Source organism: Colius striatus, chromosome 3, assembly GCF_028858725.1.
Source record: "Colius striatus isolate bColStr4 chromosome 3, bColStr4.1.hap1, whole genome shotgun sequence".
Classification (NCBI taxonomy): Eukaryota; Metazoa; Chordata; class Aves; order Coliiformes; family Coliidae; genus Colius; species Colius striatus.
The window spans coordinates 25,727,960-25,755,547 of NC_084761.1; the positions used below are offsets into that span (position 1 = coordinate 25,727,960).

At 37.9% G+C, this 27,588-nt stretch overlaps 1 protein-coding gene across 3 annotated transcripts in view; it reads left to right on the forward strand.

Annotated features, from left to right (window-relative positions):
- The first annotated feature begins 6 nt into the window (after positions 1 to 6).
- The window catches only part of AFG2A (AFG2 AAA ATPase homolog A), a 203,624-nt gene continuing 176,042 nt past the window's right edge, over positions 7 to 27,588 (forward strand). Inside the window, exons 1-10 of one of the 3 annotated variants that reach the window (XM_061994288.1) lie at positions 7 to 158; positions 650 to 774; positions 1,329 to 1,486; positions 4,516 to 4,574; positions 5,692 to 6,327; positions 8,451 to 8,580; positions 9,152 to 9,208; positions 10,066 to 10,189; positions 11,449 to 11,704; positions 27,125 to 27,279. In XM_061994288.1, the coding sequence (XP_061850272.1) occupies positions 26 to 158; positions 650 to 774; positions 1,329 to 1,486; positions 4,516 to 4,574; positions 5,692 to 6,327; positions 8,451 to 8,580; positions 9,152 to 9,208; positions 10,066 to 10,189; positions 11,449 to 11,704; positions 27,125 to 27,279 (1,833 nt within the window). In that variant the 5' untranslated portion in view covers positions 7 to 25. The other 2 variants (XM_061994289.1, XM_061994290.1) reach the window with 2 other exon arrangements.

Below are 27,588 nucleotides of genomic sequence, written 5' to 3' on the forward strand. Positions count from 1 at the left end.
GTTCGGCAGCAGCCGGCGAGGCAGCATGTCCGCCTCCTCCAGAAGGAAGAGTAAGGGGCGGACGGTCCCGGGCTGCGGCGGGTCCCCGAGGGCGGTCCCCCCCTGCGTTGCTGAGGGCCAGTTGCTGGCGCTGGGCGTCGCTGACCCTGTGGAGGGAGGTACGGCAGTAGGGAAACCCGGGCCCGTCGAGCTGAGGGCGGCTCGTTTAAAAATGAATCCCTGCGAAGCCGATGGCGGAGCTTGGCGGGACCGAGGGGCGGCCTCGTTCCCTCACGAAGATGGGCCCCGCGGGCCTTGGGAAGGGGATATCACTCAGGCAAGGTCGGCCGAGTCCTCGTGAAATTTGCTTTTTTATTGTCATGTCGAAGAGTAATGACCACCGCAGAAAGGTCGCGCTGGTAGCCAAACTGTGTGGAAAATCCAGTAACCATGGGTGTTTTCAGACACTTCAGAAACGCTGAGCTGTTACGGCACAGTTTTCCCCAAAGAAAGGCTCCCGCGTGCCCCTCACGGCTGGACGCCGCCTCTCCTGAGGGCTCGGGAGGCGTTTTGTGGCTGCGCCGGCTGCGGAGCGTGAGAAATACTGAATTCATCTCATACGTAGGAAAAAAATAATGTTTTTTTTTTTTTCTATTCCTGAAAATGTTAGAAGATGACAAAGTTCCAAAAATGTTGCGAAGAGCCCTTGCCCAGCTGTCACTGAACAGCATGAAGACTGCCAGTGTATGCATAGGTCGCCCGGTCTTGCTTACCTCTGCCGATGGACGACAGGAGGTGAGACTTTCTTCCCACAAGTGCTTTTCTTGTACTTTTGGTGGAGCATGCATTGAGAAAGATAGTGAATGTGCTTTTTTGTGTTTTCTACACTGTAGTTACATCTTAATTGTCACTACAGGAAAAACACGTTTTTCTGAATTAAAAAAAAATGATAAATAATGTGTGTGAATATATTTACTATATATTATACACGCACATACATGGGTTTTATTTGCAAAGAAAAAGTATAGCCTTTTACCTTCTTTCTTCACTGGTTTGTAATGTTTCCTACTCAGCACACTGTCATCTGCAGAATGTGTAGAGTTCTGGTGGAATTCTTTTAATCTCCTGTGTAGGAAAAGTGTAACCCTTCTTGATAAGTGTCTTGGATCATATCTTAAGAACTCAGTGCTACTTGTATCTTACTCTATGGTATCAGGTATTAACCTAACACTTTTTTACCCTCAGGCCGTGTTTTTTGTAAAAAAACGTTGCTTACTTTAGCTGGAGGACTGGAGAAGGGAGGGGAAAAAATCTCAACTGATAGTTGTTTGCCTTGAAACTCTTCCTAGGTCTGCACTGCTTGGCCCATCACAGGCTTTCCAGGAGGGAAAGTTGGGCTGAGTGAAACCACACAGAAGAACCTGAAAGTAAGTCCAGGTGATGCTGTCACTCTGCAGCCTGTGACTGGTGCAGTCATCCAGGCAGAAGAAGTTGATGTAAAGTTGAGGTATGCAACTTATTATAAGCTAATGATATAGCACCAGGTGTCTGTTTTGCACTGCAGATTCTTACGTCTTAGAAGATCCTATTTTTCCTTCTTACTTTGATGGAATCAGTACTCAAAGTCAAACCTGTCTAGATGTTTGCAGGGCTAGATCTAGAGTGTGGTAACTGCTGGCTAAACTGCTGCTAACTGCTACCCCCTCTGGGCAGTAGAGTGGCTCAGCTGCTTTTACAGAATATCAACTGAGGAGTGATGCTGATGTGAAGAATATAACAACACTATGCTCGTTAGTCTTAAGATATTTTTTGTTTTACATGAAATTAACAAATAATAATGTTAGTTCAGCACCTCCTGAAGGAGAGGTCAAGCTATTTTCATTGCATTTGCATTAGGCAAGGGCTTAGAACAGCATGATCAAGGCAGATTCTTTAAACTTGTAAGGCACTTGTAAAGGATGAGGGTGATCTCTGTGCATGGAGTCAATATCAGGTTAGGAGGAGCCCACGTTGCTGGGGAGAGTAAAGTGATTTTTCTTTTAAGCGCTTTCTTTCAAAACTTCACCTTTGTGTATGCGTGGTTTTGTGCTCCACTTTTATTTACTGGAATATTTTTGGGAATTAGAAGCTTTCATAAGTATATTTTTGGTTTTTATTTGGAGTTCATCCAAAAAAGGGAGCAAAAGTTGCAAATCACTGTTGTCTTGAAATCAGGAATGCTTTGAGAAATGACTTCCTATATTTGTCATTCTTACTACATTCCAGAGAGTCAGCATTCAGGCTGATGCAGAATCTGATTATGATCATTTCCTAAATCAAGTTATTTTATAGTTAATTTTAAAAGTGTTCCAACGCTTCAGTTTTTATAAATTAACTTCACTTGTCAAACCTCTGTTTTCAAACATGACATTGTCATTGTCTGTTTTAGACGGGAAATGCTGTTTTCCAGCATGCCAACTCTCAGAAAGGTTGATGAGGACATCTTGCATTTTGTCAGTAATATCTGGTGTCAGCTTGCTTTGCCCTTCATGCCATGGTATTTTTATGGCTTTTTATTATCGCCAGTTTAATCCTGTAGGAAGTTTTATTATTAATACATACTGTTTGGTTATAGAGGTGGTTGAAAACATTAATTAAAAACTCCATTCTGCATAAAATAATTAAGCCTAGTCTGTTTATATTTCCCAATATGAATATACAATGCATACCTTCTTTAAAGCTGTGGCTTTTACTGAAGTAAAAGTTAAGGGTTAGGTCAGAGGAATTGCCTGTAACTTCTGAAATATTTATGATTCCTGTAAGGTTTTTGTAAACTGATTCACAACCAGTTTTCCCTCTCAGCCTGTAAAGGGTCAGACTCCAAGGATTGTTATACATACATACCATCAGTCTAAAAGTCATATAAATGACCGACTTTTCTCTGGATTTACCCTAAGAAAGAAGATACGAAAGGTGTAATTGGTCTGTTTTAAGTCAGTTAATCAACTACAAACCGTAGTGCCACCCTATCACTTAAGAAGATAAATTATTTAAAGAATAAACACAAGCCCCATTATATGAATGCAGCCTAGGTTTTTACAGCTGTAGTTCACTCTCTACAAATTAATACTTCTGAAAAGTTGCTTGTACACGTAATTTAGCTTTTTTTTCCATGTAAAAAAATCAGTCCCCAACTTGAGAACCCAACAACATAACTGAGTATACGTTTGCTTGTCAGGAAGGGCTATGCTATTTTCAGAGCTTTCCTCTGACTTAGCATAATGCTCCTCTTTCCCACAAGTTGCTGTCAGTAAATTGGTGGTAGATTCTCTAATTAGTAGATTTGAGAAACTGATTTTTATTTCTAGATTTAGAGCTCCCCCTATTGATCACTCTTTTATTTGCAGCAGCTTTATCTGCTTCAAGTGGCTTGGGGGCTGCTGCTGTTGAGCTCTTGGTGTAATACTTTGTGTCATACAGCTGTTAATGCTCACAAAGGTTCTGGGCATTTGTCTGCAAAATAAATGTAGTCAAACTTTAATTTTGTGGTACAAGCAGAAGAGCTAATGTTTGAGGCTTGTAGAGATTGTCTGAGGAGGGTAAATCCTAAGGCATTAAAAGAAACCAAAAAACCTAAAAAGAAACTAAAAATGGTTAAAAGAAACCAAAATGGTTTAATGGGCTGTAATGAGAAATAAAACTGCAAGTGAAACAGGGAAGGATGGTCTGGATAAAGCATTGCTGAAAAATGATTGAGTCTTCACGTTGCAGTGTATCTGAGGAACAGGGAGAATTAATGATGTATGTGCTCTTGGTGAGTTGTAAATCTCATGTAAAATGTTTTAATATGAACACCAGAAAAAGACATTCACATAAGACACCTTTTACCTTTCATTTGCTTTGGGATAAGAGCATGCATATTGACTAGTGTGTTAAATCCAGGTGATGAGACGATGTTTGAGAACATGTTGTCAGACAGGCCAGGGCTGGTGACAGAAGTGGCTTAAGGCTTATCTGTCAAGTCACTTAAACTTGATTAAAGAAAAGACTAGGAAGTGCACCATGAGAAAAACTTGAATTGTTTTGATAGTGGATGTGCAGTGTTTAAGACATGCACAGTTTTGCAAGTGCTCAAGGTGCTCAATCAGTAGAAGATGTGTGTGTTTGCAGGACTGAAGGACCTACCTTACTTGTCATTTCTTCAATTCAGAATGGGTAACAATGGCTCTTTTGCTTAGGGAGTTGAGAAGCATGCATTCTGTATTTGTAATCTTAAGAAACGATAAATGTAACTTATTATGTTCTTTGTTACAGCATTTTAATGGAAAAATTAACCATAAAATACTGGTTTTTTTGTTACTACGTGTCTAGTATCTTTAGAGTTAAGGTGATAGGATCTGAGGATTGTAAAGTGTTCTTCCATCTTTTCTGTTTGTAGAGTTACATCATGTACTGTAAAATAGCTGGTATTCATCCTGGTGCCTTAGTGGTGTGGACCCTGTTTTAGTTTTGAAGTAGTTACTGCTTGGAAAAAAATTGTTTTTTTTCCTGCCACAGGGACAAAGATGCCACCATTCATGCCGAGGAAATGTCTGTCTGTCTTCTGAGAAACCTAGGTATTGTTGCTTCTCTTTTTACTGTTTTGTTCATGTAGTAGAACACCAGGTTTTGGACAGAAGAGCAAACAGTGCCTTTATGTTGTTAATCAAGGGCTTCTGGCTAAATAGAGGATGTTATTCTGTTCGCAGTTCCATTGGAGATCTGTCTTCTTTGGGCTAAGTAACTTTGTCGTGCTGCAAATATCTAGTTTGCATTAACCATGATTACATTCCTTGTGTCTGTTATCCATATCTCTGGTTCAAGTTACGGTTGTTTAGTGATCATTGCTGATAGTCTGGCTGATGTCATGATGCACTTCAGAGTTTACTTGCCCTGTGAGGAGTACTGTACTATGCATTAAAATCAAGATAAGGGATTGATACGAACATGAAATCCCATACTCTGAATCTTTATGTTGGTGGTAAGTAAGCAAAATTGCTCTTTGTTGGGTGATAGTTTTATAGAAGTAGGGGAAAAAAGCAAGGAAAGCTATTGAAGGTAGTGCTACCCAAAGCACTCACTACAAATTGTTTTACTCAAAGGGAATCGTCCTGTTTAGGAATTGGTAACAGTATCGCTAAGCTAATAAGCAGGAAGCATGAGCTGCATTCCAAATGCATGAGATTGACTAGAAATAAAAAATCTTGTTTACATTTTTGCCTTTGATTTTTTTATGCCCGTAGGGTGCATTCAGATCACATTTCCTAATCTTTCTCTGTCAACACAAAGGCCTTACCTTTTTTTAGGCCAAGACTTTCCAAGAAGGTGGGTTAAATGTGAAATATTGTGAACCTATAAAGCACACAACAAAGACAAAATTTTTACTTCTTACAAGACTAATTTCATCATCTCCTTTTGTGTGCTGTATGAAGATTTAAATGCTCGCATTAATGATAGGTTTAGCATGAGAGATTATGTATGATACTAACAGATATTTATCCAGTACAGTCTGCTTGTGTACAAAAGAATCATTTAAATTACCTTGAAACTACTTCACTGCCTTTTACTTTAATTTGTAGCACTGTATAGGCTTCTCGATAGAGAAATATTCTGATACGAGAATATCTGAATGTTACGTTGAAGTGATTGACATGTTGTCTTCTGTCTTTTTTTTTTTTTTAAATCCTCTCATAGATGGGAAAATAGTTATACCAGGAAACCTCTTGACTTTCAGTTTCTATGGCAAACTTTGTAACATTGTGGTGATGAAAGTGAAAGGAACGGATGGTGCAGAGCTGACTGTCCCGGACAGTGCCATTTCCAGTGATATGCATGAGCCAGACCTTGAAAGATCCGATTTGGAGACAAGTACATTAGATTTGTCCTTCCAGCTTGGCCAGATGGACATTGCTGATAGTCCAGAGGTGACATCTGTGAGTACACCGAACAAACCATTGGATCCAGGATCACCAGCTACACCCAATTCTACTGTGGCAGCCAGTGGTCAACACTCTGGTCGGGGAGACAAAACCTACAGCAAGGGAGATGGTGCAGACCTCAGAAGTGACTTGGAGCTGACTGGGAGAGGAAGCAGTGAGGGACTTGCACTAGCTGGCAAAACTGGAGCGATGAGCAATACAGATGCTTTTTATTTCATTTCTTCAAGAACTAGAATAAATTTTATTGAAACGAGGACCAGCGTAGCAGAAGATGGTGACTGTGAATCCCGAGTCACCTATGATATGATAGGAGGCTTAAGCAGCCAGATCAAAACTATCAGAGAAACAATTGAACTGCCCTTGAAGCAAACTGAACTGTTCAAGAGTTACGGTATGATGCCTGAGAATTGGCTTTCTTCATTTGATATAGTTTTTTCTTTAATGTGACTTTTTTTGTTGTTGTTTTAACCAAGTTATTCCAGGAATATGCACTGAAATATATGTAACCGTGATCTGGTATGCTTGTGTATTCAAGTAATGTCAAGCTGTTTTATAATTATACTATATTGATGCCGTGGAGTGGTTATGATTAGCTTCTGTGAAAAAGAATTGATCAGGAAAGAAATATGTGTCTCCAAGAAAATTCAAATATACATAAGCAGAACTTAGAGTAAATAGGGAAGACTTCTATACTTGGGCATTTGAAAGCTGCAGGATCCCTGCAAAATTTCAAGGAAGTGTTGAGGCTGTTTACTCAAACTGCTCACTGTGTTTAGTATGGAATTACAGGGTGGAAAATTGAACATGATTACTGTGGCCATATGTAAAATTATATCTAACATATATAGACTTAGAGGACTTTTGTGACAGGTAGAACTCTGTACTGTGTATTTAACACAAATGGGTATGTACATAAAGCAGGCATGTCTGCTCATTGTACTTGTCTAGGCGTGCATTACTGTGAGACAGGACTCTTGTCTATAAATATTTCTTTAACATCATGTCTTTAAGGCTTTTTATTTATCTGCCTTACTTCTTCCCACACATACACCTTAGAGAGGAGATGACTTCAGTGGTCACTGGGACAATTTCTGTGAGGCACAAGTGGGTCTTTTGGTGTGGGTTGCTGGGGCGTGATCTGCAGGTGTCAGTTGGGATGGTGTGTGGCACCTTCATCTGTGTGTGGTCCAGCTCAATTCTCTGACCTCCAGCCTCAGCGTCATTGCGTGGTTTTGTGTCAGCAGAAAGTTTGCTTCAACCATCAACATTCTTTTCTTCATCTTTAGTCCCCAAAGTGCGTGATCAGATTCTTTACTAATTATATGAGAGATGATGATTTTTCCTCACCACTTACAAACCTTTAGTAAGCATTCAAACCTGGACAGTCCTTGTCTGCTCATGGGGATTGAGGCTGTCAACTGAGGTGAGACCTTTGGTTCAGCAGCTCTGTTTCTTGCCAGTACGAGAAACACCACATGAGGGAGCAGCATATGCTTTAATGGACTGGTGCGAAGTACCCTGTCCCAAACTACACTTAAATACCTGCCAACTGACAGAGGACAGAAGTACTTTTTTCTTTTGAGTACATTAGTTCTTAAGATTCAGGCTTCCTGTCCACACCAACTGCATTATTCTGTCACCCCTGGGATGTGACCGGCACTTCAAGCATGATTCCCTGTCTGATATTACAGTACTCAACCAATGTTTCTTCTTTGGTTTTGTTTCATCAATATCTTTTGTACGAGGGTCAGTTCTTTCTCAAGTATATCTCATTTTCTTTTAACTTTTTAATTTCACCTTCTGGTTTTGACTTTATTCCCATTTATTTTGGTCTTATTTTGGTCCGAAATTTCTTTTTGTGGCTCTTTTCCTGGGATCATAATAGTACTTCGTGCAGTTTCCTCTAGTTTCTGTCCTGTTTTGACTGTGTGTGATAGTACCCTGTTCTAATGTCTGTTGTGTTCTGTTCTTAAATGTTTCTGTCCATTTTGGCTCTTAACATTTGTGCATTTTTCACTTTTTTGTAAGTGTTCCCAAATCAAGCCTCACAACATTTCTGAAACTTGTTGGAATGTTGGAGTGGTTTTCTTATGTTGGAAACTTGTAATAATGGAACTGTAAGATTAACGAATATATTTTATTAAGTACATTCATGGATATTTAGTACTCAGTCCAACCTTTTTTATTTTTTTCAGAAGAACCCAACCCAAGTACCACAATGCATAGGGAGAACAATACTGTTGAACTACTGAAAAATGTTTAAATAGTTGCTCTTTAGATTGAATCATTGAGCTTAAAAAGTAAAAAATGTAAGTGTACGTCCCATGTAAGAGTGCCTTTCGCACTGAAAGCCTACAATTTATCAAAATTATGTGTCTGTTGAAGAAGTTAATGCTGAGGTCAAGTTGTCATTAGTAATAACTGGGACAGTGTAATGCGCAAGTGCAGGTTGTTCAGTCCAGCATTCATCCAGATAACTTTCTTTTCTTTTTGCGTGCATGTGCTTGTTGAAAGGAATCCCTCCTCCTAGAGGAGTGCTATTATATGGCCCTCCAGGGACTGGGAAGACTATGATTGCCAAAGCCATTGCAAATGAAGTTGGCGCTCACATTACTGTTATTAACGGGCCTGAAATAATAAGCAAGTAAGTCCACCCAATTTATTTTCATTAATTCTCTAAATATATTCGTCCAGATTCTTGGCATCTATCCATTGTGGATTACATTTAGGCTATGGGCTATCGGCCCAAGAGAGTCAAAAACAAATGGGAAGGAGTTTTCTCAAGTTGTGAGTATGTTTCTTCTTGTAATAAAAAATGTTTATTGGATTTGACCAAGAAATTTGTATAAGGCATGGATTAAATTAAAATGGGGACTAAAATTGCATCTGCAATTGTGTGTTAGTTCTGCAACAGGAAGAGTGACTTCTTAAAGCATATTTTAAATTACGATGTTGCTGCACAGATTAAAGTCTCCAGGGGACTAATTTTTTTTGTTAATCTTTAAAAATATAGGTAAAATTATTTCTAACACAGATAAGCTTTTCCCTTTAATCTTTTCTCTTATTGCAAGCAGTTATATGAAACTGACCTGTGCCTGATTTCACCTTACTTTTGTGTCCTTGTGCAAATAAAAATTATTGTAGATTTGCATATCCTTGCTATGGATTCTTGGGAAAAAAAAAGAGTTTTATTAAAATACTTTTAATTTTTATAGGTTTTATGGGGAATCTGAATCAAGATTACGTCAGATATTTGCTGAAGCTTCCCTGTGGTATGTTCTTTTGGTTAATTTTATTTGTGCTCACTTATTTGCGGTATTGGTTTCAGCATTCTGTTCTTAAAAGAAAAACATTTGCAAGAACCTTTGAATTGTAATTTTTTTCCTGCAGTGGTTTATAAAAGGAAATAAATTTGTTTATGTAGAGCTTAGCTGGAAGGAAAGCTGTGAAATTCTATTGAGCCTGTTAAATGCTTTTGGACACTGCCCTTTAAGAGACTGTTACAGATGGTGCCAAATCGCTCGATCTGTATGGTTAGTGTATTGTACACTTATTTCAACAGATGGGAGAATGAGCCAGAGTTTCACCTGGATTCAAATTTTTCTGCCTAGTTTTATCTTTGGAGACCAATGTAATACTGTGCTGAGACATGGAAGCCAGCTCTAAATAGTGTTGGTACTGGATATAGGATGCTTCTGAGTTAGGGTGGCATTCTGCCCAAATTTATTTGACCTGTTAAGGCAGACTTTAGACTTCCAGATGGCTCATGTTCATAATACATTAGCAAAAGATTACTGCACGTTGTATTTGTAGAAGTAGTGAATAAAATAATGTCTTTTCTCTCATGGAATCATTGAGTTATGAGGTTGAAATTGTTAATGTGGAGTCTCAGAGAAACAGTCATAGAAAAGTACTTTGATCATTCATCTTAAAGGTATTTGTTGTCTAATATATTAGTTATCTCTTTGAGTAACGCCATATTCACGGTGGAAACTTTTGGTTGCCTAAGGGTGTGGGATGATTGTTAATATTTGTAGAAACTGGACATTTTCCATTAACAGCTTTGCACTTTGGTGTTTTAAATCTTCCTGGGCACCTTAACATTTTTTTTCCTTTTTTTTTCCCTCAGCTGTCCCTCCATTATATTTATAGATGAGCTGGATGCTCTTTGTCCAAAGAGAGAAGGGGCTCAGAATGAAGTTGAAAAGAGAGTTGTTGCTTCATTGCTGACATTAATGGATGGCATTGGCTCAGTAAGTGGACTCTATTGCAACAATGAATGTGTATGGGGACTAGCTGAATTAAATAATTTTACTTGTGTAACACAGACAACTTGAGATATGCCATTTGAGGGACAAAGAAAAGAAGCTTTGGAGAGAATTGATATAGTAATGTAATGCTTTATCGGATGCTAAGCAGAAGACATAGGAGGGGAATGTATCCTGGTAACTGTGAGATTCAAGCTAGATAAGTTTTCTTCCATTCATTGTCTTTCCTTTGCTTTCTCCCACTCTTGTAGTTTTGGAGATAAAATTGAAATCTTAGGGATAGCCCATCATTGAACTAAACCAGGTATTTTTAATTGCTCTGAAATCAAAGTAATCAGAAGACTTATAGTGAAATGAAGGCTTTATTATTAAAAGCAACAACATCTCCTTCAAGATTGTCATAGTAATATTTAAGACATAAACAAAAGCCTACTAAAAAAACAGTAAATGCAATTGACTCGAGTCTATTATGAATTAAGTTTCTCTTGTATTATTCTATGATATTATTAGCAGGAAAGACGAAGGAAATCTGTCCACAGTATGAAAATGAGTTTCTGCTGTTTATGTAATCTGCAAGATTCACATTATTTTCCTGCGTGATAGATTGAGTTGCCCAGTCTGGAATTGTTCAGAGGCAGAACACATTTTCTGATGGCAAAGGCTGATGCATGTTCTTTCTGGAGAAAGTGCTTCATTCAGAAAAAGAATGGCACTGCAAGAGACCTCTTAGCTGATTTTTGCCTCACTCTAAAAGTGAAAAAGCAGACGTTGAGGAAATTGGAAGCTTTATAACCTCCTGTCTCTGCTAATTTTGATACCTTAAGTGAATTGTATCCCAAACTTGTTTATTCAAGGTCTGCTGATACCTTTTTGTTCCTGTGCCAATGCTGCCTTTTAGCTTAAAAACTTTTTTTATATACTTAGTGCTTACTTTCCAGATGTAGGAAAGCAGTTTCTTGGGGATTAAAAATCAGAGATTCTGGGATGAGGGCAGCCTGGAGTAAAGTTTCTCTTGTGTTATCTGTATGTGCATGCAGCCTATAGTATTGCTAAATTGCAATTAGATATAGGTTGAATGGGATGACTTGTGGAATATATATTCTGAAAAGTTTTCTTCATTACTTTAGAGCTATCATCAGGATTTTAGTGTGTGTAATAGTTATGAAAAGAAAGCAAGAAGTATGTTTATAATTGTGTGACTATTGTATTTTAAAATAAATAATTTCATTGTTTGATGCCTTCAGGAAGGCAGTGAAGGGCAGCTCTTGGTGCTTGGGGCCACTAATCGTCCTCATGCACTGGATGCAGCACTGCGCAGACCTGGGCGTTTTGATAAAGAAATAGAAATTGGAATTCCTAATGCCCAAGACCGTCTGGACATACTCCAAAAGCTTCTTAAGAAAATTCCCCATTCACTCACAGCAGCAGAGTTGGTGCAACTGGCTGATAGTGCACATGGTTATGTGGGTGCAGACTTAACAGCCTTGTGCAAGGAAGCAGGTAAGATTTTATGTATCTTGTTTAGGATCTTTATTGTTACTATTTTTGTTTAAATCCATAGTCTATACTAATAACTTCTCAAACAATGAGATTTAATTAATTCTAAGAAAACACAGCCAAGCATGGAATATGTGTAACAACAGTCTGTTCCTGGGCAAATCAGAAAACCAACCTTTTTTGGATATTAATAGATCTTAAAAATCAAATGTCAAGATTAATAACGCTGGGCAGTCCCCTGTGCTATTTCTAGCATACTAGATTGCTATCTGTCTCTCCATAAACCAATGGTTTAGTGAGTTGACTACAAGACTTTTTCTACTCTAGACCCTGCCTCTCCTGTACAAAAATTCCAAGTGACTCAGGCTAGACAACTTGTCCTGCACATCTTTGTTCCCAGGATGTTGAGACTCTCGCTGCCTTCCATATTTTGTGCCTGTATTTCATTATCTGGCAGAGGCAGGGCTTGTGACAGGCACTAGGGGCCTCTGTGCACCTGGGTCAGGTTGTGCGATGGAGCTGGGAGAGCTGGAAAGCACTCCCTGACTCCCTTGGCTTCTGGTACAGGCATAGCCCTGGAGAATTATCCACACATCTTGCAGCCAGGGTTCAGTATATTCCAGGGGATACTTAAACATGAGTTCACTTGTATTTTTATTGGAAGAAATACCAAAAGTACGCTCTATCAATTCTTGTGTCTTGCTAGAACGCATCTATGCGGTTTAAGTGTTGGACCTTTAAATGTACCCGTGAGCAGCCTTTTAAAACAGTCGAGTCAAAAGATGACTTTTCGGCTCTGCTTATGCCTGCTTGCTCCCTTGTATTCGCAAATGTATATTTGTTGTATATGCTGGTTCCTTTTATTTCCTCTGGCACTAGGATGGTTTCCTCTGGCAGTGGGACAGTGCACAGTTAATTCTTGCATTAGAATTAATAAAAATGACAGAAATTTTATTAGCAGTGATGGCACCTGGAACAGCAAGGTTTTTACTTGCCAGTTTCTAAAGTGTTTAAGGAGTAGTTATCCAATACGAATTTGTGGACCTTTTATGGATTATCAAGAAAAAGATACATACACAAACTATTCTTTTTATAATGCTCTTCTGTTGGCTTTGCTTGTGTTTTAAGCCCTGTTTTAAGTTAGAAAACATTCTTCTAAAGACAAATATATACAAACAACAACAAAAAAGATAAACTTTGTTTTTATTTTCCTTCCTCTGTACTTTTGGAAGCCTGTCAGTCTGCCTATGTTACAGTCCTCACATAGTAAACAATTAACTAAAGTAATCTAAAATTTTCAGTGAAAAGCAACGTGGTTTCAATTACAAATATGCTTCAGCCTAGACTTATGCAGGTGCACATTGATTCTGGATGCTTCATAGCACAGCTGCAAAGAGGCGATATCTACCCACTTCATGAGGGCCTTTTAGAAAATAAACTTTGAATGTTGTTCAAATTGAACATTGTGTGCTATGTAGATCCCAAACTTCTGGAATCTGCTTGTTACTGATTGCAAGACATACTTTTACCTGGGAGCTTTGCTCTCTAAGCCATTTCTGGTAACGCTGGAAGAAGGATGTCTCCTTTCTATTGATCTTTCCGGAAGTTCGAATCTCTGCTATTAACGTTTCCCTGTCGTTTGTTAGCTTGGAGTGACCTCTGCTGGAGATATACAGTCTAGCGCCATTAACTCTTTGTAGCTCACATTTATTTTTCCTTTTCTAACAGTTGCAGAAGTATGACTTCGTGGTAGTTTTATATAAACTGAATTTAGATTGCTCGTCCTTAAGGAATGTTCTTAGTTAGATTATTTTTTTCTGATTAAGCTCAATCCATTTTTTATATTAAATTTTCAATAACTTGTAAAATATCATTCCTTTCACTGGACCTAAATTTAGAAAATATTAGCTTTTATGAGGTAGTATTTCTCCTCAGCAGAGCAAGATTATTCCAAATTTTCCAGTGTTTTGTCTAGTCTTGTTTGTTGTTCCAAGCAATGGGCTTCGCTTACAAACTGTGCTGTGGGCCAAGATAGCTTGCTGTCCAGGAATGCTTTGTGATGTTCATCCTAAGTTTTCCTTATTTAGTTTAATCCCGTTATTTCTACTTACATCCTTGTATAACATGTTCACTCTCCCTCTACAGTGTTTACACCCTTCAGATATTGCTAGGCTGTTCTCATGTCCCCTACCTCCTCATTCATTACTGAGCCAAACTATAAATATTTAGTTCTTTTAATCTTTTCTCATAAATAAGACCTTCCTGCTTTCTGAGAAATTATGTTGATTTTCTCTGAACTCCCTCCAGTTTGTCAATAACCTTTTGCTAATGTAGGGCTCAGAATTTAACGTAGTATTTCGTATACATATCATGTGATATAAACACATTTATGTTAAGACTACTGATGCACATTTCTAAATAACCAAAATACTTTGTATCAGGCAATATCTGAGTTGAGAGTTCGTTCACAAATTTTAAGGTTACATGTGCCACTTTGGCACGTGATGTGTGTAAGTACAGGTGAAACACGGAAACTTAATTTAGAAGCAGGAATTCTGAGTTCAGAAGTATCGGTGTACTTTTTGGTACAAGATTATTGTCCCTTGCTAATCATGTTGCAGTTGTTGCCTTTAGGAGACTCTTCAGTCCAAGTTACTCATTTATGTCTCTAGGTACTTAATTTGGGGCGCCTGAAAGCTTGCAAGCTGAATATGTTTATATTCTTAATACAAAGTTTAGACATTTTCAAAGGACTCATCCTCCCTTATCTTTATCCTTTAACTTGGATTTTTTTCAGTATATAGTGCTTATATAAACCAAGGATGTAGTAACTAATGTCATGTGGTAAATGTAGTAATTGTAGGCAAACCTTTCACTTCTGCATCTATAGTAAGATTTCCTAAGATACTTAATTCTAAAAGCTTTGATGTTTGTCTTCTAAAAAATTTTGAAGAATGTGTGGTAATGAAAAGTAAATAACTTTTGGTAGAGTTGAAAATATTCCAACTGTTTTCTTGACAGAAGTTGTTTGTTCTCCAGTACAAAAATTGCTTAGTAACACTTCTAGGGTCAGACAGGCAAGTCTTCTGTTCTGTTCAACAACTCTGTGTATTTTCATGGAAGTCGTGAAGAAGTTTTTAGAGCTTTTAATGTCCAGCTTGCACTAGATGTTTCTAGGCCCATGTGTATGTGATGTGTACAGGACTGTAATGTGTGTACTGGAACAGGAAAGAGAGGAAAAGGGAAAAAGAAACCTGGAAAATCTGTGCTGTGCACTCTGTAATTCCTCAAATAGGATATTATGACCAAACACCTTTGAAATATTTTTATGTCTAGATGGATAAAATAACCAGTTAAGAGTGTTCTTATTTGATCTGCTGAATTTTTGAAATATTAATGGATTTTTCTTCCAATACTTATTTTTTCTCCACTAAAGATACAGTTCTAGGTTCTTGCAAATGAAACTACAAAATTTTCTGACTTTGTAGGAAAAATGCTAGGTATCATGAAGCTTACAGTATTGTTGAAAGAGTTGACAACAGGGTAACGGGCATCAGCTCTGCGTGTCAATCTCAGCCTCTGTGTTTGTACAGAGTACTCCTCGCATGCTAAGCAGGTATTATTTGTCTGTTTTACAAATAACTAGGGTAATTCCAGCAAAATTAAAAGTAAAACTGGTATTTCTAACGTGGCAAGTGTTGTTAGTTTAGATGCAGTGGTTTCAGAATTAGTATACCTCATCCCTGTTCAAGGTTATGCTGTCTATAGGGACTACATTGGAGAAACTGGGATTTGCTGTGATTCTCTACTACCTACCAATATACATGTGACTTCCACAGTGGACTGCATGCTTTCATATAGATTTACAACATAGTATTGAAAACCTGTAAATACTTTCATGGATACTGGACCACATCCTATGACCATCAACTTGCAACAGGCTCCTTGAAGTAGACTCTCAAGGACTTCAGTACGCTCTGAGGGATTCACATGAAAAGAATTCTTGACAAGAAAAGGCCTTAGTTATATGTGCAGCTGAGAAAGTCATGTTCTTAAGACTGGGATAGGTCTACTGTGCCCTAAATTATTTAGTAAACTACTTTTAATGTGTTTTATCTGAAGCAGAGGAAGTATCTAGATGATAGACTCTGCCTTATCCTTGCATGTAATGTCTATGTTTGTGTGCCCCTGAGATCTTGTTGCTTCTGCTTTAATTAATTGTCCACACAGTCTTTTATTAAGTTTCTAAAATATTATAATGGTTTTAATTTAACAACAAAGATTAGCACTGCGCTTTTAAAATAAAATTTAAAAAAAACCACAACAAAACATATGAGATGTTAATTATGTAGCAGGGACACGAATGGTATAAACTGTACTGAATGTTAGAAGATGCTTAGCAACAAAGGTTTCCAAATATAGTAATTTATTATAAACTTATCCTTCTATGGCTGCCTGTAGCATTTCAAGAGGATGAATATAAATATAGCTTGATTTCTTCAAGAAGTGGATTCAGTCATACTGTTTACAGAGAAAGGAAGTATTTGCTTTGTAACTCTTAGAATTTATCATGAACATCCTTGTTCATTACACATCGTTTCAGTCTGCTGATATAAAACACTTGGACTATGATAAGATAGCATCACAAGGAGAGGAAGAACAAATGTCTTTGTTTAAATAGTGGTCTCTTGCAATAACATCTGTTTGGTTCCAATGAGGATGCTGCCTGCATTGCAGTCACAGAAACTTTTGAGATTTCTGTGAAAGAAACACTAATCACTTTGGTTTGCATCAGTTATTTTTGGTTTTTTGTTTTTTTTTGTGTTGCCTGATTGTAATACAGTTAAAGGTACCATGTTGTTTAGCCGTTAGAATTATAAAGGTTCACTGGCTTGAATGGATGATTGCAAAATGTGTGAAAGAAATAAGAAATTAAGCTACATCTTTGACCAATGTGAATCAGCATTCCTTTGCTGAATCTGTGAAGCTACTTGCATAGACATATGATCTGTTGTCTTATGTTCATAGTTTTATCCTTTGAAGATCTTATGGTCTATGGTATTCATTTGTCCCTATTATTACCCCTGCGTTCTGATGAATAATACAGCTTGGATGGAGAGTCTTTATGCTGTTTCATCTATAGCTCTGTATGATTATGTGTAGACATTAGGTGTGTGAAAGTGTTGTTTAGGAGGATACTGTACTTCCCTTTTGTTGCAGCTGAGAAACTCCCTGCTCTATCTTTCACTAATCAAACCCCAGTTTCTTCAATCTACTTGCATTAAAAAGGAAAAATCAAAAAATTAGACAGTCAGAGGTCTGGCTTCAAGGTTTTTTGTTTTTCCCTGGGGAAGTAAATGCCCCTGAAACCCAGGAATGTGTCTCTGTTAGATGCATGTGGGTTCTTTTTCCCCCAGCTTCTGCAGTTGTGGTAGCCTGGCCACCTGCAGGAAATGTGAGCTGTTTGGACTGTTGGGATTAACAGTGAGTCTCTGTGCACTGTGAGGACCAGACTCTGACTGGTCTTTCAATTGGACAAATGCTGCGTTCAATAAGTTGCTTCTCAGCCCCGTGTCTCATGTCCAAGCTCTTCCTTTCAGCTCTGTTACAGTCTTGATGAAACAGCCTGATAAATTAAGGCATCAAGAATACATCTCTCCTTTCTTTAAGCCGTAAAGGTTCAGTCTGAACCATTCCCAATACAATTTAGACCTGAACTCTGCTGGGGACGTACAGCAAAATGTAAACATTTTTCTTGGATTATAATCCTAAATGTAAGAATGTGGATTGAGACACTGTTAAAAGTGTAGATTTTGATAAAAGCAATTGAGGACTAAGGCAATGGGATTGTTTGTTTTGCAGGGTGTTTTTTGGTTTGTTTTCAAATGAAATCATAGCAGTTGCAGATTTTAAAGGGCAAGCACTGCTTAACATGCTATAGTTATTTTATTCCCTTATGGAAAGTGACTGCAAATACCATGTCTATGTTGTTAGGGATTGGGGTGGTTTTTTTGTAGCACAGAGAAAGATGGAAGCTATGCTGTTACAAACAATCTGCTATTGCATTCTCTAAGTACTAGCTCCTATGGGACATTCAAAATGACATGGGAATGCTATGGCATTTTTACTAAAAGGTCATGTAGAAAATATGAGGGTTTTTTTAATATTAATAACATGTATAATCAGACGGTCGATACAAAACATGTATTCTTAGGAAGTTGAGAGATTTTTGCAGAAATAGCAGAACATGGGATTTTGAAACACACTGAAAAATCCAGACACAATACAGAAATAAAGCTACAAATTAATTTTTGGACTGGGAACAATTGATTTTACTGACATTGTGTTCCATGATGCTAATTTACACTGTAAGGAGTAAAAGAAAATCCAACCCTGATCTCAAGTATTCATGAGTTTTAAATTAGTGCTGTGTTCTGTGATTTTCAAGTTGAGTCCTGAATGCAGAAGCTGTTTTTAAACTGAAGCAATTGGCCTAGTTTGCCATCTTAGCAGGTCATGAACAAATACATCCTTACTTGCACGCACACAAGAGCCATGTGACTTGTTTGGGTTTGAACTGTAACATGTTTTTTTGTTATTTTTTGAAGTGCAGACTCAGTATGATGGCTTTCGTGCAGAAGTGGCTACATCTGGATGCTGCTGAGCAGCTTGCAGGAATGTGCTTGAGACTGGGTAGACTATATTGACCTTCTTTTTTGTCTGTGGAGTCTCTTGCCCTCTTTCTTAGGATTTCTTCCCCCAACATCTTGTGGGACAAAGTCAGAATTGGTTTTAGAATCACTGTTTTAAACATTTGAAGTAGTTCAACTACTTTCCTAAGATTCCACCAAAATCGTGTTATTGTAGCTGGATAGAGTTATATTATCATGCTTTTACTTTGATTCAGTGTCATTCTGATATGACTGCAAAATTTCTGAATCTCTTTTTTTTCCCCAGTGTCTTTGCATATGCTGGGTGCAGAGGTGTTTCCTTAATGCAACTGTTTTTGTATCCAGAGAGAAAAAGTCTTACTCTGTTTGCCTCTCTGTAGAGATGCTGGTGTACACTACATTCCTTTCTGTAGTTATTTTTTTCTTATAGAAAGTCTTTGGACTTTTTTTTTTTTTAACTTCATAATGGTGCTTGATTTTTGCTCTCGTGTGCAGAGTGTTACACTTCCTGCAGTCAGAGTGTGTGAAATTTTGGTTCTCATCATAACTGATTTTATATGTTTCTATCTGAAACTGGGTTGCAGTTAATTGAATTATGGACTTCACATACACAGCTGTGGCTTGAACACTTAATAATCTGTTTAAAGCACATCTCATTTGGTCTGCTGATATCTGTCTAAGCAGGAAATAATATTTTCAGAAGAATTGATCAATAATATCATTAATATTTTACATTAACCATCATGGTGGATGGACAGTACTACTTCTGCAGCTTGAGTGGTACAGAGGAAACAATATTATTCACATGTGGCAGTGTATATAAAAACTTCTGCATTTGAATAAGTCGGAGGGTGAACCCCAAAACAAGTTGTTTGGTTTGAAGAGTGATGAGATGCCCGACACCAGAGCGGCCTGTGTTGGTGCAGCTCTACCTGTGCAGACCACTGGACTGTGAAATGGCATTCAGAACATCATTCCTCAGCTTGCAGGTCCTAAAAATGTAGCATTATGTCATTTTGCTTAAGAATGAGAGAAATTCAGGGCAGATATTGTCGTAAGGAGTAGGTACTATCCGAGCTGTGGTGAAAACAGACAGTTCTGTGTAGTTGCTGTTTATTTTATAGACCTGAGAATCAACACAATATCTCTAACCCAGATCTAATTGACAGGAGTGGGATGGTAGTTGCTACTCTGTTGGTAAGGTTTTGCATCCCTCAGGGTCTTCAGCTCTCTGGATACAAAGCTGGTGAGAGCTGTGTGCAAGGCAACATAACACCGTAGCAACAGAAAAAATCTTCAGCCATCTATTTAGCACCTTTGAATGAATGAAAATGATTTAATCTAGGCTAAAGTTATTTTTTTGAAGACTCTCTGAAGTCCAGTGTATTTTAAATTATCATAGGTTTGTGGGGTTTTTTGGTTTTGGTTGGTTTTTTTTTTTTTTTTTCTACAATGCTGCTTGCTCCTCTGTGTTAACTCTAAAGGTTTTGCACACCTAAGAGCTGAGGACAACTTCCTGACCTTTAATCTCTGAGAAGGGTTTGGGAAATCTATGGGCTTCCTTCTTGGTAATACAACATGCTGTACACAATGTCATTCGTCTTCACTGATATTTTGTTAACTGAAACGTTTTCTGCAGACTTATACACTTCCATTTTACTCTCCCGTCATGTCCTTTTTAATTTTCCACCTCTTGCCAGCTGAAATAGGATAACCATGTGTACTGTTACTGCTGACCTGCACCACAAGCACTGCGGTGTTTTTCTCTTACTAACAGAGGTTGTGTTCAGTGCAGCCCTCCTCTAACTTGGCATTAAATTTTCATAGGTGATTTGGACTTGGTTCCCCGTGATGCAGAAAGTTATTCTATTTCCTGGTTCTGAAGCAGGCACCAGTTATGAATTGAAATGATGTATTTGGACTAAAATAATTTTTTCTCTAAGATACAAGCATCCTTTTGGGAAATAATTTGTTTGAAAGATATATTACATTTTAAGAAGTCTTTTGTAACTTTTTAAATATTGGCAATTGTTTTTCATTGTGTTCTCTGTTATATCTTTTCATGATGTTTCTGATGTTTTCTGATTTATGGCACTTTATTTTGTTGGAGGCAGAATTTCATCTGATGCAGTTGTGTTTCTAGATTCAGGGTTTTTTTTTAAATTTTGTCCCACACTTCTCTCTTTAGTCCTTTTAAATTTTTTAAGTGATTGACTTGCTTTTGTGTTCCTTGTGTGACCGTAATACAGGAGCATCTAGAGCTCAAGTACAGCATCATCTCCGAGGCAACTGGTATACATTTTCTTTCAGCTTTTGTGTGGTTTCAAATGTAACTTGAACAGCAGTGGTAACAGACTCCATTTCAAATATATTCAAGGTGAATTCTTCCCATACTAAAAGCCTCTCTGTAGAAATTTTGTTCCCTGCTTAGTACATAGGGAGGGAATGACCATGTTATGATTCATCTAACTCTGCCAGCTTTAGAAAGACCCAAGTAAACCATTTGGAGTAGATGTTCATCTTTGGGTTGCAAAGTGGCAGACTTTCTCAGGATCTTAGTAAAAATTGATGTCTTCCATAGCTATGCTTTCTTTTTTTAATTAACATAACATCAACTACACTTTAGACAAACTATTTGTGTAGAAGTGATTCTGTAGGAGAAAAGTTCAATGTTTTCTGACTCCCTCTCAAGCTCTATCTAAAATATATTCCTGGAATATATAATGGAAAATTTAAGATCTGAAAGCAATCTCAGTTCTTCTGTTTAACTGATAAGAGATCATAAAAATCCTCAGGGGAAATGTAGCTTTATTTATGTGTCTGTGTTAGTTCTATGGGAGTATAATCAGTTAGCAATAGGCATTTGTATGTAGAACGAGTACTACTGAGGGATAGTGCAGGGGTTCTTCTTCATTATGTGAGATGGGAGTGACCAGACACCAATATGATGTGCATCGACTCCAACTTTATTATCACATAATCATCACTTAGATACTTTTTCCAAATGCTGTATACGTGCTACAATTTATGACAATTAGTTAATACTAAGGTTCACATGCTGTGCATAAGACCTCAAAGTTTCATTCCTTACATTTTACTTTATACTATTGTTAGTTACATATATTACAGTTTATTAGTCACGTACATGCCATCACACAATGCTTAATTGAATGCTCTATCCTGTCTTCTTGTTTTGACCTTGTCTCTGTTACAGTCTTATCGTTTTGGTTTCTTCCCTGCTCAAGCTTGCTGTCACATAAGCATTCTTTTATTTTCTTTTTCTGCTCCTGAAGGCAATTCAAAGATGAACTGCTAACTTTCTCTGTCTTTGTCTAACTCCATAACGTTCATTATAGCCCAGGCCCCAACAGGACAGCTTAAATATTTTCAGGCGAAGTTACTACAGATCACCCGCCTTTAAATTTTAGCTAGATTCTGACTTTGCAATGTTGCTAATAGCAGTTAGACTGACATTAGCTATTAACTGCTGCTTCTTGTGTTTCTGCCCTTGCTATTCTGGTAGCCTGGCAGTCCTTATTTTTGTTCTGACACACATATGACTAACCTTACTATAGGTACATTCACATATGAGAGCAGACTAGGAACAGGCAGTCTGGTATTCTTTATTTCCCTCCCTTGTCATTGTCTTTGAATAAATGACATGTGTTTACCTGATCTGTGAATCAGCTATTTCCTTTGTGAAAGAAATTTTGAAAATACAGTTCTTCCTTCCTTCCTTTCCCTCCCCTATCATTCCTCTCAGCAACTTTTAGTCAGCTCTATAGACATGTTGCAGCAAATGCCAGAGCTCTTCATGGACTATAAATCGCGTACATAATCCCTACAGTAGATGATTACTCAGGTTAGTCGAGTGAATTTGCAATGTTATGGTTACAAGGGATTTAAGTGCATTATCTTTCCTGAGCAAACAGTGTATGAAAGTTCTTCAGGGATTTTCCCATATAGCTCTGGCAGCTAAAGACAGATTGCAAAATATGATTTCAAGAGCAAAAGTCAGGGTTTCTGCTTCCTGATTATTAGGGTTTTTTTTCTAAATAGGCTTGCATTTTGTGTACAGATATTTGTAAGAGTCTAGTCCATGGACATTCTTATTATTCCCTGGTAAACTGGATATTGTGTTTGAATCCATACTTACCCACCTTGGAGAAGAAAAAAAGGACAAAACCAAAATTAACCAAACAAAATCAACCAAAACAACCAAAACAAACAAAAAAAAATCCCAAACAAAATGCACCAAAACCCCCTACAAATCATAGAAGTTTCTTAAGATGCAAATGGAAGAACACTTCTGAATTTCTCAGCTGTTGCGAATGGTGGTTCCTGCCCTCAGGTCAGAGGAAAGCTTGCTAGTGATCCACAGACCTGTCCCTTGGTGCCCATGGCAGCTGTGGTTGTTACCTACTACTTGGTAGTGTCTCATCTTGATGGGTGGGAGAGCTGGTTTGATGGGTCTTCAGAGGGTGAAAGAGTGACTGAGGATATTTCTCTGTGACATTCTCAGAGGAGTGGTGGTCCTTACTCGGTGATGGCAAGGCTTCCACCTGCTAGGAAAACAGGTCCTGTCCATGTTATTGTATATTTTTTGCATAACTGCAAATAACAAACATACAGGTGTTCTGTTTTTTTTTTTCTTTGGACTTGACCATCCAGTATCTTGATGTAATAAAGTGCAATAAATTCCCTTTGTTTACCAGGCTATGTTCAAGCATACATGCAACATATAATACTTGAAGTTCTAGAAAAGATTTCCGAGTATAATTTTGGGATTATTGTCATGAATAAGTGCAGAAAGCCCAGCTGACGAAAAACTGCCAAATATAAAGCTGAAGAGCTCCTTATCTCAAAAATATTAAACGCTGGAATACTTGTACCTGTTGCCTGTGTAGTCAGGTATGCTTCTTTTTTGGTTTCTAAAGTTCAAAGTGGTTTTGAAGTTAAGGAAGTGTTTTTCCTATGCATAAAACTGTTAAATTTTGAAGTATATGTAAAGTTGAGGAAGATGTCCCATCCAGTGCCATTAGGAAACTGAAATCTTTTCCATATGCTGTTGAGCATTCCCACTTCCAGCCATGCAGAGAGCATCAAGTTGGATCTGACAGCTGTGACAGACAGAAGTGATGTGCATCTTCTGGTTGGACCATAATAATTCGAGAGGGAAATGCCAGATTAGCAGGGAAAGCAGAAACATTTCCTTTTGTAAACAATCTTAAAAGAAGATAACAGTTTGTTTCAAGCTACATACAAATTCTGGTATTAGGATTCTGATGGAGTAAGTCCAGGCAAAGTGGATTTGCAGAAGAAATAGCTGACGGCCAGTGAAAGATGAATGATTTACAATTTTGCTTTTTTCAGTTCACTTTCTCTTATGTATATTGCCTTGTGTATACTGTGTTTTTGAAACCTAAAGTATATGTGTTGAATGTTTTGAGTGGATGCTTTCTGTTATTTACAGTAGTGTATAATTATACACAGGCTCTGACAAATGTAACAGTGTCATAGATTCTATTTTTAGACTCAGACATTTGTGGTTATGATCTAATACGCGAACACCTAGCCAAGCTATGAGCAAGAAGATCTTACAGGAAAACAATGCTATGAACCTCGTGCATAACCTGGTACCAAAGAAAGAGCGTGTGTACCAGGACAAGGCGTTCTGCTGTTTTTTCCCCTCTGTTCATTTAGTTTCCTCTGTTCTAGACAGACAGGATGAGTTGTTGAGGTAGAGCACACAGTTGCTGGACTGGAACAAATTGTTTATTTTCCATTGTTTGTAATCCTGCATGATTTAGCTTGCTTCTTTTCTTTTTCTTTTTTTTTTTTAAACTGGGATTTTCCATTTATACTCGACTGAGAATCAGTGTTGTTCACTATTACAAAGGCTACCTTCTGAATTAGCTTGCTGCTCTGCAGAGGATAGTCCTAGGGTCGAGTCATGTACCCCTCTACTAGAAACAACAGCCCATGCCTGTGCACACAGTCCCATGCTGTAATAAAGCAGTGAAAAGTTACTTGTCCACTTCTGAGGCTACTGATGTTCATTAATCCTTAAGAATGAAGTATCATCTGAAAAGGAGCAAAGCTGAAACAAATGCTGTGCTCTGAGTCAGTATACAGCCATGACATAAACCGGGACATTTGCACACGAAAGGCACTCACCAGCAAAGCTGAGGTGCTGTGTCTGAATCTTTAGTTTATTTGCATTGTAACTTCTGTAGTGATAAATTGGGTTTGCTGTAGTGTTTCACCTCCTTTGCCTCTTGAGTTGCTTCTAGCAGCATGTTTTGCACTATACCTTGCAATTCCTTACATAAACTACATCTTTCGATGTCTCCAGACGTGAATGTGTTTTTCTGCCCTCAGCATACCACTGACTGTATCCTTCCCTCTGTTAATAAGACTTCCCCCACCCCACTCTGGTTAGAGGTCAATCTGAAGTGCAGGAAAGAATGATTATGATAACAGGAGGAAACAGGAAGAATCGTGCTTTCTTTTTCAATCTGTTTTTTATTATTGTTTTAATGTAAAACATTGTTTCAATTAAATGCTGACCTGTGCAGTGGCGTGTGCGTGCACATGCTGAAATGAATTCAGGCTTTGTTTGGAAAGCTGTGACCCCTTTATTCCTGTTCTGGATCAAGGCTGTTGCATTTCAAACCCACTGCTGAGGACTGGAATTTCACTTGTACTCCTAGTAGCACTAGCAGTAACGATCCTTAAGAGCAATATTCTCCTTGGGCATTTTTTTGTGCTGTTCTCTCTCAATTTTTAAAATAAACTCTTTTGGTTTTGAAAATTCCTCATGTCACTAAAAAAACAATAACCATGATATGATCAAAATGCATCAAATGGGACCTGGGTTAAAGTGGTACCTGATGGAATGGATCTGTATAGAAACGAAGAGCAGAGATCTTTATCAGTTGCTTGCTTTCTTGGCTTAATTTCTTGCTATGTTATTTATTCTTTCATTTTTTTTCAAGTCAGAGTACCATGTGAATTGACTTCACTGAAAGGAAAATGAGGGCTCAACCCTATACCTACCCCCACCTCTCAAAATGTTAGCTGCAGTGATACCAGAATAAGATGTTGAATTTGTTATTTTCTTGGATGTAAATTTTAAATGAGGGGTGTGAATCTTTGTCGTCTTACTTAAGTTTCTTGTTTTCTTGAAATGAACTCTTTGGGAGGAAGGAAGAAGGGAGGAGAAATAACTTGAAAACTGTCTGGGTTGTTAAAATGAGTCAATGATATTTTATGCATGTCCTCTGGTGACCAGATTTTCATTTTTCTCCTTGGCCTCATGGAAGAGTCTGGGTATTGAATGCAGGTGCTCAGACTCTGCTGTAATTGGCAGTTTACGGAGAGACACCAGCTGTACTGCTTCACAGGGGAGATATTGTATCTCTTCACACATTGTATATATTGTAGGAAATGCAGAATTCCTGTCATTGTCAGGAACTTTGCATGTCTACATCTACCAGTGCCTCTCTAGAAAAAAAGACAACAATCTGCTGAAAGTTAAAACCATATCTATTTTCAGAAGTGGCTTATCCCTTTTATTGTCCTTTCATGTAGCACTAATTGATGTTTTCTTTCGTTAAATATGGAAAAGTTGTAACATCTTTTTATGATCATGCAAGGCAAACTGATGTTGGATTAACTGCCTCACGTTTTTGATAACAAATGACTACAGATATTACATATCTACATCTGTGTGGATGTGTGTATACCTGTATGTATATAAGATTATACTCATCATGCAACAATATACTAAATGACATATTTAACAGCTTCAGTTCACACACCAGGGTTGGAGACAGAAGCAATGGAACTCCAAATGATATTAGACCTTGAGAGGCCTAAATACACAGTGGGAAAACTGTGATGCTTCTGGTCATTGGGTGCAATGCGGCTGCTTTCTTTAGTGAATGTCTGGGAGCTGCAGATGGTACTGCTTGATCCTGCCCAAGGAGTATTGATATATCGGGATGTGTGTGTGTGAGTGGGACTTGTGAGGCTTTTGAAGGGCTGAATTACAGGGGAAGGCTAGGAATTAATATTGAGATGTACAGGTATTGTATGTGAGTGATTTGGCCAAACACGGGAGAAGGTAAAAGCTATGCTTGCATTTCAAAAGTGTGATCACTGCAGGGAACAAAGATCTATTAAATGCTGCAGGGGAATGTTTGTTGCATGTTAGGAAAAATATAGGCATCTGACAACTTACTAGATAGAAAAATAGGGTTCCAATGAAAGTAAAAGAAATCTAATTGGTTTGTCTATAAGAGCAGCTTGGAAAACACAGTCGTAATAATAGAGGAATGGACAAGGTTGCAGATGTTTTACATGAGTTGATTTAATGTTTCCACTGAATATTTATTATCTTTTGTCCTCTATGGTTTAGAAATGAGTTTGGATCAATGTATGGTCCTTTGGAGATTTTGCCCTGTTAGCTTCATCTCCAGGAACACAAGGACAAGGCTGTTCCATTCATTCTTTTGGAACAATTTCAGTTTATATACAGTCTGTAGCCATTAAATCCCTCCTGCTCTCTCACCAGAAGTGTCTTGCATGTTCTTTGACCTAGTTAAGGCCCAGTGTTGAGACATTCTTTGGAACATCATTTCCTTTCCAATACTGCTGTATGTGTGTTTTACACTTTACGATTGTGAGAACCAGCAGGAAGTCAACAAATTTCCATGTGGATTTTTTTTGTTATTTTTGTTTTTAATAGGTTTATATGCATTGCGGAGAGCACTGGGGAAAAGACCTAACCCATTAGACAACGAGGTGGCTGGGTCAGTGGTGATTGCTTTCAATGACTTCCTGCAGGGGATGAATGATGTCAGGCCCAGCGCCATGAGGGAGGTGGCGGTTGATGTGCCAAAAGTAAGTTATTTTTTGCAATATGCTAGCAACATTGTTAAAGGTACGTTAAGAGGTAAGGTTAGTTGTCGAAGTGGCCTGCTAAAAGAAAGGAATTTTGTGAAGTGGAAGCTACCTCAAGTTATTAGTAAAGGTTGTGCATAATATTTTTGTTGGCATATTTAATTATAATCTTGAGGACTTCATATACAGAAACTGAAGTTCCTATTTTTTTAGGAGTTGGTAGTGCAGGAGCATATATCACGATCTGTAGTTTTATACACTGAGTGGGTTAATGGACTAATATTAATGGGCTTAATATGTCTGCTAATA